This window comes from Leishmania mexicana, chromosome 10, assembly GCF_000234665.1.
Source record: "Leishmania mexicana MHOM/GT/2001/U1103 complete genome, chromosome 10".
Classification (NCBI taxonomy): Eukaryota; Euglenozoa; class Kinetoplastea; order Trypanosomatida; family Trypanosomatidae; genus Leishmania; species Leishmania mexicana.
Window position 1 is genome coordinate 140,302 of NC_018314.1, and position 17,888 is coordinate 158,189.

The 17,888-nt window shown below is 59.4% G+C and overlaps 3 protein-coding genes across 3 annotated transcripts; all 3 read left to right on the top strand.

Annotated features, from left to right (window-relative positions):
* Positions 1-3,693: 3,693 nt before the first annotated feature.
* Positions 3,694-5,661, top strand: LMXM_10_0360 (putative pteridine transporter ft6; the record flags this gene model as incomplete). Its single annotated transcript, XM_003872825.1, has 1 exon — positions 3,694-5,661. One exon carries the CDS (start codon positions 3,694-3,696, stop codon positions 5,659-5,661), a length of 1,968 nt encoding a protein of 655 aa, XP_003872874.1.
* Positions 5,662-10,193: 4,532 nt separating this feature from the next.
* LMXM_10_0370 (putative folate/biopterin transporter) lies at positions 10,194-12,002 on the top strand (the record flags this gene model as incomplete). The annotated part of the gene is made up of 1 exon (XM_003872826.1): positions 10,194-12,002. The coding sequence occupies one exon, from the start codon at positions 10,194-10,196 to the stop codon at positions 12,000-12,002; it is 1,809 nt and encodes a 602-aa protein (XP_003872875.1).
* A 1,778-nt stretch (positions 12,003-13,780) lies between these two features.
* On the top strand, positions 13,781-15,919 carry LMXM_10_0400 (putative pteridine transporter ft5; the record flags this gene model as incomplete). The annotated part of the gene is made up of 1 exon (XM_003872827.1): positions 13,781-15,919. The coding sequence occupies one exon, from the start codon at positions 13,781-13,783 to the stop codon at positions 15,917-15,919; it is 2,139 nt and encodes a 712-aa protein (XP_003872876.1).
* Positions 15,920-17,888: the final 1,969 nt, after the last annotated feature.

Here is a 17,888-nt window from a genome sequence, read left to right on the forward strand (position 1 = left end):
CCCGTGCCTGTCCGCTTGCAACGGTTTGTCATGAGTGCTGCACACCGGCGCAGCATGCACCGTTCCTGTTGGCACAAAGACCGTCGTTGTCATGACTACGCCTCCCTCCTCCCCTTCCCTCCCCCACCCCCGAGAAAAAATCCAACGTGTGCCGTTCATGGCATCTCCGCGGCGATCACCGCGACCCCTACTTCCGCACGCGCCCACAGACCGGCCCCAGCCTTCTCTTGGGATTTTTTCCTTGTTCATCTCTCCAGTGTCTTGTGTGCAGACGCGTGTCTGTCCGCGAGCCCGTTTCCCTTGACCCACCCCATGCCTATGAGAGGCGTGCGGATGTAGGGGAGCGTGGAGTGCCCCGTGCCGCCACAGAATCATGGCGGCGTCCCACCCGTCGCGGCGCACGCGGGCAAGCCATCCACACACACACACACACAGACTCGGGCAACAAGGTCGTCCTGGAACACGCTCCTGAATCGAATAAAAAAACGAGAGCACTGTGCGCCCACGTTGTCCAGTATGGCTGCTACGGTATGCCGAAGTTCCAACAGAGTATCCGGAGAGAAGAGCCCGAGCGGTGGACGAAGTGGTGCAGTGACATGCATGCGAATGAGCCCCAAAGTGCACGTGTGCAACGTGTGCGGCATCTCCTCCATCCAACAAGGTGCGGGTTGATGAGGCACGGGTGCCGGGAGCATGACAAGAGCAGCCTCGAGTTGCACTATTCAGTACTCCAGACTCCCATCCGGAGAGTCCTCACAGCGTATTATGGGATGCCGCGGCTGAAGGCGGCTGAAGGCGACTGAGACCAAAGCACGGCACACAGGCAAAGCCCAAGGTCTCGGCGGGCCCTGGCCTGCAGCTGACTAACATCCCCCTTGAGCTCATGCGACATGTATCGAGAGACCACCACCCTCTGTTATCCGAGCGACAGACGCCACGACTTGCTGCCCTCGAGCACAACCCCGGACGCTGCCCGCTGAGATCAAGGTATGCAGTCCGCCCACGCCCGTCGGACGCGGTCTGCTCAGCACGTATCCGAGGAACGGGTGGAACGGGCCCATTAGGCGCATGCTCCCCCGATGCCACGGCCGATGGCTTCTCCCAGACAACCAGAGGATATAGCCGTGGTGCAACAGCGGTAGATTCACGGCGGGTGGCGCATGCCCGTATTTGTGGACGGGTTCGCGGTTGGATACACACGAAACCTAGAACAAACGACAAGCTTTTCGAACGCTCGCGTGTCTGTGACGTCTGTGAGGGGTCGTCATGTGGTGGTGCCGCTCTCCTTCTGTTGCGTTTTCTGGGTGGATCTGTGGTGCGCCACCTCGTTGCGTGCGTTCAACTCTCCATCGCGCTCATCGACCTGGCGAGAAGGCGGGCACGTGCGGCGTAACTGCTTGCCAGCTCGCCTTTTTCCATGACCTTTTCTCGCCACGGCTTTAGGCTTCCACCTCCATCACGCTCTTCTCGTTTCTTTTTTGTTTTTTCGTTTATGTCTGCGCAGCCCACGCACAGGTGTCCACAGACGCGCACACACGCACACGCACATAGCGGCGCGGCGTTCGGCGTTCGGCGTTCCGCTCACGCTCTTCTCTGTTTCTTTGCAGCCATCCCGATGAGTGGAGTCACCTCAGCTCTGGTGTCAGGGGCCTTGTGAACCCCTCCCTCCCCCCTCTTCCCCCGATCCCCGAGGGCTGTACCAGGTGGTGACCGGCAGGATGGGAGCGGCTGTGAGCCAACCTGCGAGGCAGTGGGTGGGTAGCGTTGGAGGCAGAGGCCGCGCTCAGATGCCTGAGACGGCGCATTGCCGGAAGGCGCGTGTCTACGGCTGCCATCGCACGGACGCGACGGGGGTACCTCTGACAGGGCGGCGGCGGGGGGGGGGGGGCAGAGTTGGACCTCGTGCTCTATGGCGGCAAAAAAGGGGGAATGCATGTCAGAAGGGAAGAACAGCCCTTTTCCAATGTTCTCTTTCACGTGGCAAGCATCACGCGTGGCGCATGTCCATTGTGCAGCCGGGCATGTACACGGAGTCGCAGACGTGAGACATGTTTCGTCATGTCGTAGAATGTGCCTGAGCCCGTTGTTGCCTTTTCGTTTTTTTTTTGCTACTGTTGCACGTTTTTTTGTGTGTGTGTGTGATTCGGGACGAGCTTTGCGCAGGTGGAGGGAGGGAGGGAAGCCGGAGAAGTTCGATGGTTGCGTGTTAATGATGCTGTCGTTGTTGTCGTTTTCCAAGTGTGCACGCGCGGGTCCCTCTGGGTGCCCGTACTCTTCCACGCGTTACGTTGTCCCCCCGTGCGGCTTCCCACCCTCCTCTATGATTCGTCCATCCATCTCCCACTGCAGAGCTGCGCGCCGGCGCACGCAATAGTGCGCAGGCACAACAAAGAAAAAAAAGCATGCACGCGCAAACAGCTTCCCGTACGCTGACGAGCGTGGCCACATGCCCCTCCCACACCCGTCCTTCACCTCGTACTGTTTGGCTGCTGTGACAGGTGGCGGTGGTGTGACCGTCTTTGTTCCCCCGCCTCCCCCCTTGGTCCGCGTAGCCGTCCCCAAGCGAACTGTATATCCATATATATGTATGTATGTATATCCATACGGACGTGCGTGCGTGCATGTGAGGGGGTGCACGTGTGCGCCTTTTTGTTTCCGTTTCGTGTGAGGACTTGTCTGCCCGCTCGCCGTTTTTGGCGGTTGCTCGTTGCGCTGAAATCGCATCGACACAAAAAAGACGGGAATACGCATCATGGCACGCATGCTGTGATGTACACAGACCCACATATAGAGATCACCCACTCGCAATGGCCTGCAGCGAGCAAGCCCCGCGCCGGCTGGTTTTAGAGTGGATGGGACTGCGCTTGTGCTGAGTCCCTCGCTGGGTATGTTACGAGCAAGGCTAGCGGCGTCCTTCGCTTCGTGGACGACGATCTGTGCCGTAGGAGTGCACGTTGGTGTGTGCATGTGCGTGCGTGTGTCTGGTGCTGCCTGGAAAGACGGAAGAAAACGGTTAGTTCACAGCATCACCAGGAAAGAGCTTACAGGATTCAAGTAGCTGCTCCACCCCAGTGTCGCACGTCGCATGCGTTCGGTGGGCGGTCTACGCGCACCACAGTGTCTACTTGCCTCGCTCCACGGCACCTTTCCATTGGTGTCTTCTCCTCCTACCTCTTCTCCGTTTCGATACCACGTACGCACACGCGCCCGTGCACGCTGTCCTCTACGGGCTGCTGATGCATAACGCAGCAGCAGCAGCAGCAGCAGCAACGCGCTGACACCCGCACGCCCCTGTAAACAGGACTCTCTACGTGGCTGCAAGTATTACCTGGCCGACTCTGTCTACCTCTCCCCCTCCCCCTTCCGCTCCACTCACACCCCATTCGCTGACTTACAGCCACCCTTGCGCTCTTCGTCCTTCCACGGCTCCGTTTTCTGTTCTAGTTGTGGTGTCGGTGGTGGTTCCTCTGCGCCCCCCCCCCCTCCTCTTCCTCTCCCTCTCTGCTGCCTCTGCCCTGTCCGGCACGTCCGCACCGTCATCTCTGTTCGTGTGTTTTTCTCTGGCCTAAGACGCTCACAATGGCGAATGACCAGGGCGAGGATCACGCCTCCCCCGAGGAGAACGGCACCGACCCCTACAGACAAGATGGGACCGTGAAACGGAAAAGGTTTGTGCACCCCGAGGCAGCGTCCATGTTCGCCAGGTGCCCGCTGATGCGACGGGTGCCAATGCTTGGTGAGGCTGTCGAGGGCTACGGGTTCAAGGTCATCGTCGCGCTCGGTGCTACCAACCTGCTCTGCAGGGGCGTCGCGGATCGCATCCTGACGGGTCAGACGTACGCCATGATGATTGATCGCTACGGCATCGACGTGGCCCGCTACCAGCGCCTGTCCTCGATTTCGACCATGGGCTGGTCCATCAAGGCCTTCACCGCCATGCTCTGCGACGGCTTCGCCTTCCTCGGCTACACGAAGCGCTGGTACATGTTCATCTCCTGCGTCGGCGGCGCTGCTTTCGCGCTGATCTACGGCCTTCTTCCGGCGAAGGAGGCGTCGGCTAACGTGGCAGCGGCCTTCATCTTCCTGTCGACCTGGGGCAAGGCCAACGTGGATATCCTGTCGGAGGGCCACTACAGTCGCCTGATGCGCCAGAACCCAAAGCCTGGCCCGGCGCTGGTGAGCTGGATCTGGTTCTGGATCATGGTTGGAGCCATCATCGCGACTGTGATGAACGGCCCGCTCGCGGATGCCGGGAAGCCGCAGATCAGCATCTTCGTGTCCGCCGCGCTGCAGGCCATCACCTGTGTCTTCTACCTGTTCAACTGGTACGGGGAGAAGAAGAATCGCGTGCTGCGCTCCGAGGACGCGCTGTTCATTCTGGAGGAGACGCGCAAGGAGCGTGAGCGCTTCAGGCGTCCGGCGCACGATGAACCGGTCATCGGGCTGCCGCAGGATGGTGGTGCGACAAAGGGGAAGAAGAGCCCGCAGCGCTCGCACTCGGATGAGGACGTAGAGGCGGTGGCAGTCGATGAAGTCCACAGAGACGATGTGCACGTCCCACACGAGCTGGTGCAGCTGCCTTACGAAGACGGCGGTGATGCGGATGCGGTTGCCGACGCGGAAGCGGGGATCTACTACGGCAAGCCGCCGGTGCCGTGTCTGTTCGGGCTGTTCGAAATGAACACGGAGGTGATCTTAGAGAATTGGAAGATCTTCGTGTACAGCGTTGTCATGACCTGTGCTGTGATCGCGATGCTGTGCGCCAACATCCTGGCCGACACGCTGGGCCTCCTGGTTGCGTGCTTCGTTGTGTCGACCATCTGCTGCTGCTCCTCGTTCTGGGCCCTGCCGCTGGTGATTGCGAAGGCCAACGTCTTCGGCTACCTCCAGCAGGCGGTGTACATCAACATCGCTAGCCCCCTCATGACCTTCTACCTGAACTCATACAACTGTGAGGAGAACTTCCCGAACTTTAGCTACAGTTTTTACAACACCGTCGCTGGTGTCATCGGCAACTTTGCAGGGCTGGCCGGCGTCTCCGCGTTCAACTACATCTTTTCGAAGCGCAGCTACCGCCTCACGTTCTGCGTGACCACGTTTGCGCAGGTTCTGGGCGGAATGACGGATATCGTCATTGTGAAGCGCTGGAACCTGTACATTGGCATCCCGGACCACGCCATGTACATCTGGGGTGCGGCTGTAGTGAGCGAGGTGTGCTACATGCTTGGCTACATGCCGATGGTTGTGCTGCTGTCTCGCCTGTGCCCTCGTGGCTCGGAGAGCGTGGTGTATGCGCTGATGGCCGGCTTCTCGAGCCTGGGACGCTCGACTTCCGCGTCCCTCGGTGCGATCATCATGGAGTACGGCCTGCCTGTGTTCAAGATGCGGGAGGATGGCTACCGTTGCGGTGTGGAGAATCTTGCATGGCTGCTGTTTGTGTGCAATGTGTGCTCGCCTCCGCTCGTGCTGCCGCTGACGCTGCTGCTTCCGAAGGCGCGCATCTGCGACGCTATCGACGTGGACGGCAAGGCGTTGCGCAAGAAAGTAGACGCGGAAATGGTGGCGGGCGAAGCAGGTGCGTTGCCGTCGTCGCCCACGTCGGCTGAGAATACCAATGCGACGAAGGCGCAGGATGACGAGGCGAAGCGAGAGGCAGTCTAGCGCGGATTGTAGCGGCGTTACAAAAGGCGGCATGGTGGCAGTCAGCAGCGCCTAAAATGAGCGCGAGTGCGAGTGTGTGTACTCGTATCGGTTTCACGTTTCTTCATGGCGACGCAGTACAATATATATATATATATATATCGGCGTGTACGCGCACACACGCACACGCGGACAGACACGCATGTGCGCAGGTCGAATCGGCTCGCGACGCTGCGCGTTGCTCGCAGCTAGCCGTTAGGCAGCCTGCGTGTAACGCGTGCGTTCTTTTCTTCAAGTCCCCGCCCACCCCATCCACACGCACACGCCTCAGCGCGCGGTATCCTGGGGCCTGGTTCGCTATGGCGTAGGGGAGGTCAACGCGATGCGTCGCTATAGATCTCGGCGTCCAGATCCTGGGTGGTGTGGCATAAGGGGAGGGGGCCTGCGAAAGTGAGTACGCTTGCGCTATCTCTACGGTGAGGGAGTGTCCGCGCAACACGGGCATACCCCACCGGGCCTTCACACGGGCCGCTGGTGTGGGGGAACCTGAGCCACCGAGGGGGAGGCACCCGGGGGCGGCGACCGGGGGCGGCGACCGGCACCATGGGGGAGCGGCTGTGAGGCGACCTGAGAGGCAGGGGAGGCCGCGTAGTGTTTGAGGCAGGGGCCCGTGCTTGCAGGTAACGGAGTCGGCGCGTTAGCTGTAGCGCACGCGCGCCAGCGGCTACCATCGCACCACGATGGTGAGGTCCATGACAGGGAGGAGGAGGAGGAGGGGTACAGAGCGGTGTGTTGGGGGTTTGTGTTGGCGGCAAACGGATACACGCTGAAAGGGCAACCAAAAAAAGAAGAAGGGTGTCGCTGGTTTCTTGTTGGGTTTTCTGGTTCGGTTACCAAGATGCTCCTCCGCGAAAACCCCCACGCATGCGCGCCAGCGGCCCTCGTCGCTCTTCCCCACTCAGCATCCTGCACGCCGTGTGTCACTGACACGTGAAGGCGTCGCTCTTGGTTCATCGTCTTCAGCTTGACCTCTCCGTTCCCCTCACCTTTTTCGTGTGTGTGTGTGTGCGTATGTGCGTGTGTCGATGTTGCCGGAGTGAGGGCTGCATCGTTTATCTTTTTTTTTCTTTCGCTGTTGTCGTTGCTGTTGCTGCTGCTGCTGCTGCTGCGTGGCCTCCCTCTGGTGTGTCCGTGTCCTGTGACTCTTGCACGGCGCTGCCGGTTCGTGCTTTCGTTTTTCCTCTGCGCCCTCCCCCTCCCCCTCCCCCTCCCCCTCGTCTCCCTCCCCCTTTCTCTACGGCGCACATCTCTCCTGATGATGGGTGTTCGTGAGCACGCATTTTGTCTGCGCCCGCCCACCTCAACCGCCCCCCACACACACCACACACATCGCTTCCGCCGATGTGGCGGTGGATCTTGGGCGCACCCTCGATTGGCTTCATGGCCTCCCTCCCTGCTCACCCCCTCCGCGCCCACGGAGGCGACCCCATCCCCATCCAAGCCGTTCCCTTACCGCCTTCCCTCCCCCCTTCTCTGTGTGTGTATGCGTGTGTGTGCATTCGTTTTTTTTTGTTTTGTTTTGGAGGGGCTTCGCTTCGTTTTTTTATATTATTTTTCGCTGTGCGAAGAGGACGAAACAGTCGCCGAGCTGACGCGTCCGTGTGCGTATGTCCATGAGCTTGGGTCGTTGTGGACGACTCAGAACCACGTTGATGGCGTGAGGCTGGGGCTCTGCCTTCAGCCCTTTTCACCTCGACTACCGATACGATTATGTGAGCGACGCACAGACACACTTCGAAAGCCGATTTTCTTTTTCTTTTCCCCCTCTTTTGTGGTGTGTGCGTGTGTGTGTATGCGCGCGTCTACATGGCTTTTGCCTTCTCCTGTCACAGTTGATGATGACATGCTACCGACGTTCTTTATTTTATTTTTGCATTCTCTCCATCCCTCCTCCTCTTTGCATCACCTCGCCATGGTTGTGTAGGGTGCACACCGGCGGTGCAACGTACCCCCTTTCCTTCGCCTCGCCCCGCCCCGCCCCACCCCTCTTGCATGTGCATCCCATGCAGTGGCGGAGGTTTCTCGCGTGGAAGTTCGAATCTATTATGTGCATGTGTGTGTGTGTGTGTCGAGGTGCACGTGCTGACAGGAATACCCTGACCTCTCCCACACACAAACACAAACACACGCACGAAGACGCAGACACGGACACCCACACAGCGAGGCATAAATACGTGCTTACGCGCTTGTTGTTGTCGTTTTTTTTCTACGGCTGGTGAAGTCGCATGTGGCGTCCTTCTCTTCTGAGGCATGTACTCAAATTTTTTATGTGTGTCCCCCTCCCCCTCCCTTTCTTTTCAATGTTGTTCTCCACACCCTTTCTTTCCGTTGAGCCCTTTGTTTATCTGCGTGTAAGCGCGTGCGTGTGTTGATCCCTCTCCCTCTCCCTCTCCCTCTCCCTGTGTGTGTGCGTGTGTGTGGGTGTGTGTGCCTCTGTGCGTAAATTTTGTTGTGCGTGTACCGTAATGCTTGAAGACGTGCTCGAGGTGGGTACGGCTGCGACTGGTTGCACTGTGTTATCCTTGCCCCTTTTCTCGCTTCCCTGCACACTGCGTGTACGCGCGTGTGCGTGTTTTCGGTTTTCACCTTTCCGTTCTTCTGTTTTGGGGGGAGGAGCGGGTCGCGAAACGGGTAAAGCCTTGCGTGCACTCGCGTCTCTCCATGATAGGTACTTGTATGCATGTGTGCGGGGATGTACACACATGTATATATCGCATGCGCATCGTTGCATCCACTGTGCGCGTGATGCGATGCGGACATCGATATCTTTCACCTGTTCCCTCTCCGTGTGCTGCCGATGTCCTTGTATGTGCAGTAAGGTGCAAAGGCACGCACACCCGCGCTCCCACTCTCGCGCGCGCGTCCACGTCAACGCACCAACCCTCTTCTTTCCCTCTACGAAGTTGGGCTGCGGTGCTCCCCCACCGCCCGGCCTCGCTCTCACGTTGACCCAGCTGCGTGCGTGTCTATTTTTTGTTTTCGTGCGTTGGCGCCTCTGACGGTCCCCTTCCCCTTCCCCCTCCCCCTCCCCCATCCAATTGCCAACTCCCCGTCACAGGGGGATCCCTCGTGCGATGTTCCTTTTTCCTTGGGAGCTCTTCAGTGTATCCTCTGATTCTCCTCTCGTGGGTGGGCGCACGCACCCACACACACATAAATATATATATATACATATTCATACATCTATATATATATATATTTAGCGCGTCCTGTGCTTTGATGATGTACCGGGAAGATGGCATTTCTGACAGTATCGGCCGCTGTCACGACAACTGAAGCAGCCGATACCGTTGTTGTCCTCCTTGTTTCCATGGGACGGGTGCGCTTTATGTGTTGGCGCATCAGTGCAGGTTGGCCTGCCGGAGTCATCGGCGTAGTAAACTGACCATACACTCAAGACGAAAAAAAAATGATGCACGCGTATTCCTTAGTGGCCACATGGGTAAAGTGTCCCCCCCCCCCTCCTCCTCCTCCTCCCCCAAAAAAAGGTTACGGGTACAATAGCAGATGGGGTGGGGTGGGGGGAGGCTTAGCAGGGCAAATCATGTGGCTTCGACGCCGATCAACGGATGGGTGTCGGGGCTTTCGTTTTGCACTCTTGGGTAGGTGTGTCCATTGGTCATTCACGTACCCATCGGTTCCCCGCACGAGGGCTCCGTTTACGCGCATCGTGTGCCCTTGCGTGCGCGCCGCCCCTCTTTTTCCGCCCGCCCGCCACTCCCATCAACAGCATCTTCGCATTCACCTTCCAAACATCCCGCGTCCCCCATACCCTGGCCCCACCCCTCTCCCTCCCTCCCACACTCCCTTCCTCAATGGCCAAGCTGCCATCCCCCCCCCTCACCCCGCTCATCCTCTCTCCCTCTCCCTCTCTCTCGTACATCTAACCACACAAACGCTCAAACCCCTGCCTGCGCCCTTCCCAGCAGCAACACAGCCACGCATTTTTCTTCGTCTTCTCTTCCCGGTTCTCTTCCCCAGCTGCTCCGTGTCCTTTACAGCCTCAGCCCTTCCTCCGCCCCCCGACACACCGACGCCATCTCTACTTTCGACCCGATTCCGTACGTTCCAGGTGCAGCTGCTGCGGTGCGTCATCCATCTCTTCCTGCCTAAAGTTCTCTCGCTTACCTTTACCATCCAAACGGCTCTCCCCTGTTCCTCTTCGTTCTGCCCGCTATATCGACACCCACATCCGGCATTCGTGAAGTGGAGACATGCCCCGCAAGCAGGCCGCTCACACGCGCGAGAAGGATGTCGCCTCAGACGCCGCAGGTGCAGCAGCGGTGCCTGAGGCGACCGCTGCGGAAAACAACGGCAAGTACATCCACCCCGAGGCAGCGTCCCTGTTCGCCAGGTGCCCGTGGGTTCGCCGCGTCCCCGTGTTTGGCGAGGCTGTCGAGGGCTACGGGCCCAAGGTCATCGTCGCGCTCGGTGGGTGCTACCTGCTCTGCAAGGGTGTCGCGGATCAGATTCTGCGCGGTCAGACGTACGCCATGATGATGGATCGCTACGGCATCGACGTGGCCCGCTACCAGCGCCTGTCTCCGATTTCGTCCATGGGCTGGTCCATCAAGGCCTTCACCGCCATGCTCTGCGACGGCTTCGCCTTCCTCGGCTACACGAAGCGCTGGTACATGTTCATCTCCTGCGTCGGCGGCGCTGCTTTCGCGCTGATCTACGGCCTTCTTCCGGCGAAGGAGGCGTCGGCTAACGTGGCAGCGGCCTTCATCTTCCTGTCGAGCTGGGGCAAGGCCAACGTGGATATCCTGTCCCAGGGCCACTACAGTCGCCTGATGCGCCAGAACCCGAAGCCTGGCCCGGCGCTGGTGAGCTGGATCTGGTTCTGGATCATGACCGGCTCACTCATCGCGACTGTGATGAACGGCCCGCTCGCGGATGCCGGGAAGCCGCAGATCAGCATCTTCGTGTCCGCCGCGCTGCAGGCCATCACCTGTGTCTTCTACCTGTTCAACTGGTACGGGGAGAAGAAGAATCGCGTGCTGCGCTCCGAGGACGCGCTGTTCATTCTGGAGGAGACGCGCAAGGAGCGTGAGCGCCTGGGCACCGAGCTGATGGACAAGGGCAAGACGGGTGCGCAGGATGGTGGTGCGACGAAGGGGAAGAAGAGCCCGCAGCGCTCGCACTCGGATGAGGACGTGGAGGGTGCCGTACGGGATGCCCTCAACGGCAGTCAGCACGACCACGGCGACCTTGTGCAGGACGTCTACGACGACGCGGATGCCGACGGCGAAGAGCTGGCCGAGGACGAGGTGTACTACGGCAAGCCGCCGGTGCCGTGCCTGTTCGGGCTGTTCGAGGCAAACACGGAGGTGATCTCGAAGAACTGGAAGATCTTCGTGTACAGCGCTGTCATGACCTGTGCTGTGATCGCGATGCTGTGCTGCAACATCCTGGCCGACACGCTGGGCCTCCTGGTTGCGTGCGTCGTTGTGTCGACCATCTGCTGCGCCACGTCCTTCTGGGCCCTGCCGCTGGTGATTGCGAAGGCCAACGTCTTCGCATACCTTGATAAGGCTGTTTCCATCCGTGTGAGCGGTCCCCTAAACGCGTTCTACCTGAACACCTACAACTGCCCTGGCAACCTGCCCAACTTCACCTACACCTTCTACAACACGGTGGCTGGCGTCATCAGCAGCGCAGTTGGTGTCGTTGCCGTGACGCTGTTCAACTTCCTGTTCGCGAAGCACAGCTACCGCCTCACCTTCATTGTGACGACAATCATGCAGGTTCTGGCAGTGCTGTTCGACATCATGATGGTGAAGCGCTGGAACCTGCACATTGGCATCCCGGACCACGCCATGTACATCTGGGGCTATACTGTTGTGGGTGAGGTCGTGTACATGCTCGCCTTAATGCCCCTGGTTGTGCTGCTATCTCGCCTGTGCCCTCGTGGCTCGGAGAGTGTGGTGTATGCGCTGATGGCCGGCTTCGCGAGCCTTGGCCAGACCACCGCGGTATCTCTCGGTGCCATTCTTCTAGAGTACGGCCTGCCTGTGTTCAAGAGGCAGGATGACGGCTCTCACTGCAACTACGAAAACCTGCCGCTGCTGCTGTTCCTGTGCAGCATGTGCACGCCGCTGCTGGCGATTCCGCTGAGCATGATACTGCTTCCGAAGGCGCGCATCTGCGACGATATCGATGTGGACGGCAAGGTGGTGCGCCAGGCCGTGGATAAGCAGCTCGCAGCTGCTCCGGTGTCGAGCTCGGACTCGGACACGGTGATGGCCGCCGAGCCGCTTCATGGGTACAAGGCGGATGAGCGCCAGGCGGCGCGCTCGTAGTCGGTGGGTGGACATCGTTCGAGGCAGACGCGGTGCTGAGGTGAGTGGGGCGGCGCATGTACTGTAACGCGCGTCTCCATGGCTACATCGCAGCACGTGAGCGCGCCTCCGGCAGGACGGTGTAGTGAAGGGGTGGGAGGTGTGCACGGGTGGACTCGTGTTGTATGGAAGAGAAAGGGACATCCACATCAGGCGCGATGAGGTGTGTGTGGTGTCGTGTGTGGTCTGATGTGTGTGTGCGTTCTGGGTCGTGTTTCTGCCGTGTTCAGTGGCACGTAATGTGTTCGTGCGCGGGATGCCGTAGAAGGGAAAGGGCATCGTACGGGGTCTGCGATGCTCATCCGTATTTTCTCTTTGGCGGACACTCTCGCGGTGTCGCTCCTTCTCGTCGGGGTACTTTCTAACGAAGGTAATGTCGAAGAGGTGCGGCACTCCGCTTCGCACAAGAAGAGGTCTTTTTGCGCACCAGCCGACCGTTGCGGATCATGCTCCATTCCACTCCCGCATCGTGGGCGGGCGGGCGGGGGGGGGGGGGTCTGCGCAAGAGGTGTCCGTGGGTGTTGTGCGTCCTGTGTGCACGTATGGACGAGTTCTTAAGGCCTTTTATGGGCCTTTGCTTGCCATGTTATCGATCTGGTTTTCTTTTATTCTCCACTGCGCATGCTCTCGTCGCCATCACCGATGCCGCCGTTTTCGCTGGCTGTGTGTGTGTGTGTTCCGTGTCAGTCAACTCCTTACTGTGGGCCCTCGCGGGCAGCGCGGTCTCTTTCTATGAGTGTGTATGTGTAGCCTCTGGGCGTGCGTGTGTCTACGCATGCGATGTCGTGATGGTACACGGAGGAAGTGGTGGTGCAGAGATGGAGAGGACGAAGTGACGGGAGCGAGAGAAAACAAAACGCACACACAGAGAGAAGGACCCCAAACATACCGCACCTCCTCTGCCCCCGTCTCCCCCCTCCCCCCTCCCCCGATCTCCCTCGGTCGCTCGATCTGCTTTTTCTCGGCCGCTCCCTCTCATGCAAAACGTGCGGACGGTGTCCCGATGCCGAGGCCAACACAGGCACGGGGTGGGGCACCATCATGCTATATAGCTTCGTCTCTGAAAAGGAGGAGGCACACACACACACACACACACAAAACGAAAATGTGTGGCAGAATGTTCACAAGTGTGCACGCTCGCACGAGAGGAGTGTGGCTGGCGTGGGGAGAAAGTGCCCAGGGGGGGATCTGCAGTGTCGGCGGCAGATTCACACCCTGCACCCTTACCTAATCCCGCCAAACCTCTCTGGTGGAGAGCTGAATGGTGGTTCGCCTGCAATCGCGTCGCCGTCACGCGTGTAGCCCTGCCCCCCCCCTCCCCTCCCCTCCCTCCTCAAGGCTTCCGTCCGTGTGTCCCTCTCCCTGCTGTGGTCTTCTTTTTTTTTCCACTCACCCCTCCCCCCTCCCCCTTTCGATCTCCCTCATGGCATCCCCCTCACGCGCACACGCGCACTGACGCGTTGGCGTCCTCAGCCCCGTCCGGTTAGTCCCGCTCGTCGTGCTTTTCCTTTCTTCGTTGTTCTTTCTTTCACTGTGCCCTCATACTCGTCGTTGTTTGCCCCCATTCTCTTGCACAACGCAAGACACGCCCCGCGTGCTGTGGTGGGTCTCATGCGTTGACGTGTCTCCACTAACTCACTCACACACTCTCCCGTTAGTATTTTAAAAGACGCTCTAACTAATTATCGCCACCGTCAGCCACCGGTGCCGCAGCGATGGGCTCCCCCACCGATAGACGCATGCAGGACGACTTCAAGTCTGGCAGCCCTCGCGACCTGAAGCAGGACGCAACAGCAGCGACACCGCAACAAAAGCCGGCAACGAATGTCGGCCTCCAGAGCCCGGTTGACGAGAAGGCGCACTTTGTCCACCCCGAGGCGGCCTCACTCTTCGTCAAGTACCCATGGATACGCCGCGTCCCCATCTTCAACAAGGCAGCGGAAGGCTATGGCCCCAAGGTGGTCATCTCCCTCGGTATGTGCTACTTCCTCTGCAAGGGCGTCGCGGACCAGCTAATCAGCTACTCGCGGCAGCCCATGTTCATGTCCCGCTTCGGCATTGACGGAGAGCGGTATCAGCGGTTGGCGGGTATTTCGACCATGGGCTGGTCCATCAAGGCCCTCACCGCCATGCTCTGCGACGGCTTCGCCTTCCTCGGCTACACGAAGCGCTGGTACATGTTCATCTCCTGCCTGGGTGGTGCCGTTTTCGCCCTCCTCTACGGTCTTCTGCCCGCGAAACCCGCCTCCGCCGACATTGCCGCCGCCTTTGTGTTTCTGTGCTCCTACGGCAAGGCCAACGTGGATATCCTGTCGGAGGGCCACTACAGTCGCCTGATGCGCCAGAACCCAAAGCCCGGCCCGGCGCTGGTGAGCTGGATCTGGGTATTCATCATGGTGGGCGCCATCGTGGCGGCCGCGATTCAGGGCCCCGTGTCCGACAAAGGACAGCAGCATGTGGGCGTCTTCGTGTCCGCCGCGCTGCAGGCCATCACCTGTGTCTTCTACCTGTTCAACTGGTACGGGGAGAAGAAGAATCGCGTTGAGCGGGCGGCCGATGCGGCGCTGCTTTACGAGGAGATTCAGAAGGAGCGCGTGGCACTTGGTCTGCTGCCGGCACAGGACAGCAGACACGTCAACAGCGAGGAAGACGATGTGGTCTCCCTAGTGAACGGCGCGCCGAGCGGTGCAGCTGTGGGGACAAAGAAAAACTTGCACCCGGAGAACCACTTGTCGGATGAGGAGAGCGTGCCGGAGTTACAGCAGCTCCAGCGTGAGGCTCTCGAGGACGAGATACGCAGCGACGCCCTCGCCGTAGGGGAGGAAGAGGACGAGGAGCTTGCGGAGGAGTACCTGCCCTATGAAGTCCCGCATCCCGTCCCCTGCCTCTTCGGCCTCTTCGAGATGAACAAGGAGGTCATTATCCGCAACTGGAAGGTCTTCGTGTACAGCATCGTCATGACGTTCGCGGTGGTGGCCATGACGTGCGGCTCCATTCTCGCGGACACACTGGGTTTACTCATCATATGCGTGGCCATCTCGACCATCTGCTGCGCCACGTCCTTCTGGGCCCTGCCGCTGGTGATTGCGAAGGCCAACGTCTTCGGATACCTCCAGATGACAGTGTACCTGCAGCTTCCCGGCGCGCTCGACAGCTTCTACTTGGCCAACGCGGAGTGCTTGCCTGATGGGCCGCACTTCTCGTACACCTTCTACAACACGGTGGCGGCCGTCATTGGGAACATTGGCGGTCTCGTTGGTGTAACAGCCTTCAACTACATCTTCTCGAAGCACAGCTACCGCCTCACGTTCTGCATCACGACTATCGTGCAGATCATTGCCTCCCTCTTCGACATCATCATGGTGAAGCGCTGGAACCTGCACATTGGCATCCCAGACCACGCCATGTACATCTGCGGTGATGCGATCGTGTATCAAGTGTGCTACATGCTGGCCTGGATGCCGATGATTGTGCTGCTGTCTCGCCTGTGCCCTCGTGGCTCGGAGAGTGTGGTGTATGCGCTGATGGCCGGCTTCTCGAATCTTGGCCAGACCACCTCGTCCTCTATTGGTGCGATCATCATGGAGTATGGCTGGAGCATCACCACCACGCCTCCGTGCGACTTCAGTAACGTGCCATGGCTTCTGCTTGTCGGTCACATCATGCTTCCGCTGCTCGTGATTCCGCTGACGCTGCTGATCCCGAAGGCGCGCATCTGCGACGACCTCGACATTGACGGTAAAGCGATCAAGAGCGCCGTCAGCCACGAAGTCGCACTGGATGCGGCGCAGCCTGACGACTCCGAAGAAAACACCTCGTCGTTGGAGGCTGCTGGCGTCGTGACGAAGGACCTGCAGGCAGAGAAGAAACTTGTGTGAGGTGTGGGGTACACGCCGGCTTCCGAACGGCAAGCAGATGTGCGAAGGAGGCAGGAGAAGAAATATTTAAAAAAGCAATCAGCCGAAAAGGGCAGAAGCTGTTCACGGTGTCGGGGGGAGGGGCGACGTGCGAGGATCGATGGAGGTGTACTACAGCGTTTTTGTGTACGAATTTGAGCCCCGCAGATCGCCGTGTTCGTCTTCGCCGCTTCCTCCCCTTCCATCTCCTCCGACAATGTTGAACACGGGGTGCACCGCTGCGCTCCCGCATCGCCGTCCTCCCGTCTTCCCTTTTCTTTGGCTTGTACATGCTCCTGTCGAGTCGCTTCTTCCTGTGCCCTATCCCGGTATCGTCCCCCATGCACACCGACCGCGTCCCCAACCTCCTTGCATCATCTCTGGACGATCCTCGCCGCCTGGTCTCCTGTTTACTTGCCTTGTTTCCCCACCCACCCCCACCCCCTCCCGCCGTTCCAACGCCAGTAATGCGCGTGGTCGTTCATGGAGCGCACGCCACTGTGGCGCGTGGGAGGTGTGTGTCTGTCTGTGTGTGTGTGTGTGTGTGTTCAACTCAGTGAGACGCCAGCGCGGGAGCCTATTGTGCGCATCATGGCGTCAAAGCATGCACACACACACAGACAGACACACACGCAGCCAATACGTGGTCTCTGCCGGCCTTCATGGTAACGCGCTGACGGAGGGGGCGTGCAAGGGCGAGGCGCTCCTAACCGGCCTTTACATTTCATTTTTCCCTGTGGGTTTTCTCCACACACAACCACACACATGTATAAATATATATATATATATAATAGACATATATATACATGTGTGTGCGTGTGTGCGTGTGGGTGTTTTTCGTTGCTGAGGGAGGGGAGTGGGAGGAACTAAGGTCGACGTGGACGTGCGTGCTGCCCGCGTGTTGTCCCTCCCTGCGGCGCTGTCCTCCCTCCCCCCACCCCTTTCCAAAACTTCTACTTTCCTATGGCAAAGCCCTTTCTCTGCTCTCCCCCCTCTTGGTGCACGTCCCAATTCTCCTCTCTCCACCGACGAGTGCCGTCGCCGCACGTGTCTTGCAATCGCGGGTTTTACTCCTTCACGTCTTCTGTTTTGGCCCTCCCTTCCTCCGCCGAAAGATCTGCAGTCGCCCATCGCCCTCGGGCGGGAAGAGTGTGCGCGGGTGCCTATGTGTTCTCCTCTGACGCTGCGCTCCCTCGCTGTCGCACTAAGATGTGCGCCCAAAATCGTCGGCCTCTGCGAACGGGACGGACAGCGCCGCCCACACATCTTTCCTTTGAGCGTTGCTATGTTTTTCTCTAAGTGCGCGTGTGCCTCGATGAAGCCGGCTACCCCAACGCGCGGTATCTCGAGGTCCAGCGCCCCCACTCTGTGTGTGGGTGGGGGGAGCCAGAGCAGTCCTCCCTCCACTCCCCGCCAATGTCGAACCACTTCTGGTGGCGACACCGTCAGGTGCCTACGACATGGGGACACCAGAGCGACCCATCGCTGCGGATGTCGGCGGTGGGGTCCTGGGTGGTGTGGCGTCGGAGCGGCGTGCACCACTGACCACGCCTGTGCTATCTATATTATGATCGAAGCGTTGAACCAACTCGAACGCACCCCACCCCTCCCCCACGGCTTACTGGCGGTGTGTGGTGTGTGGTGTGGAGGGGGGGACGTGAGCCACCCCAAGGGGTGCACGAGTGAACTCGTGTTGTACGGCAGCGAAGGGGACACACGTTGCCAAGATGACCGTTTCCCCCTTCTGTGTCCCTCGTACGCGTCTTCGGCTTTGTTTATATATATATATATATGAGCTTTGAAAAGCCCCTTGCGCTCCTCTCCTCTCCCTCGCTCTCGTGTAAAGGTATGTGGCCGCCCTTCTCACGCCACGACTCCAACCAGCCTCTCCACCGCCGCCACCTCCACCCCGAAGAAGAAAAAAAATCAGCCCCGTCTTTAACAAGCGAGC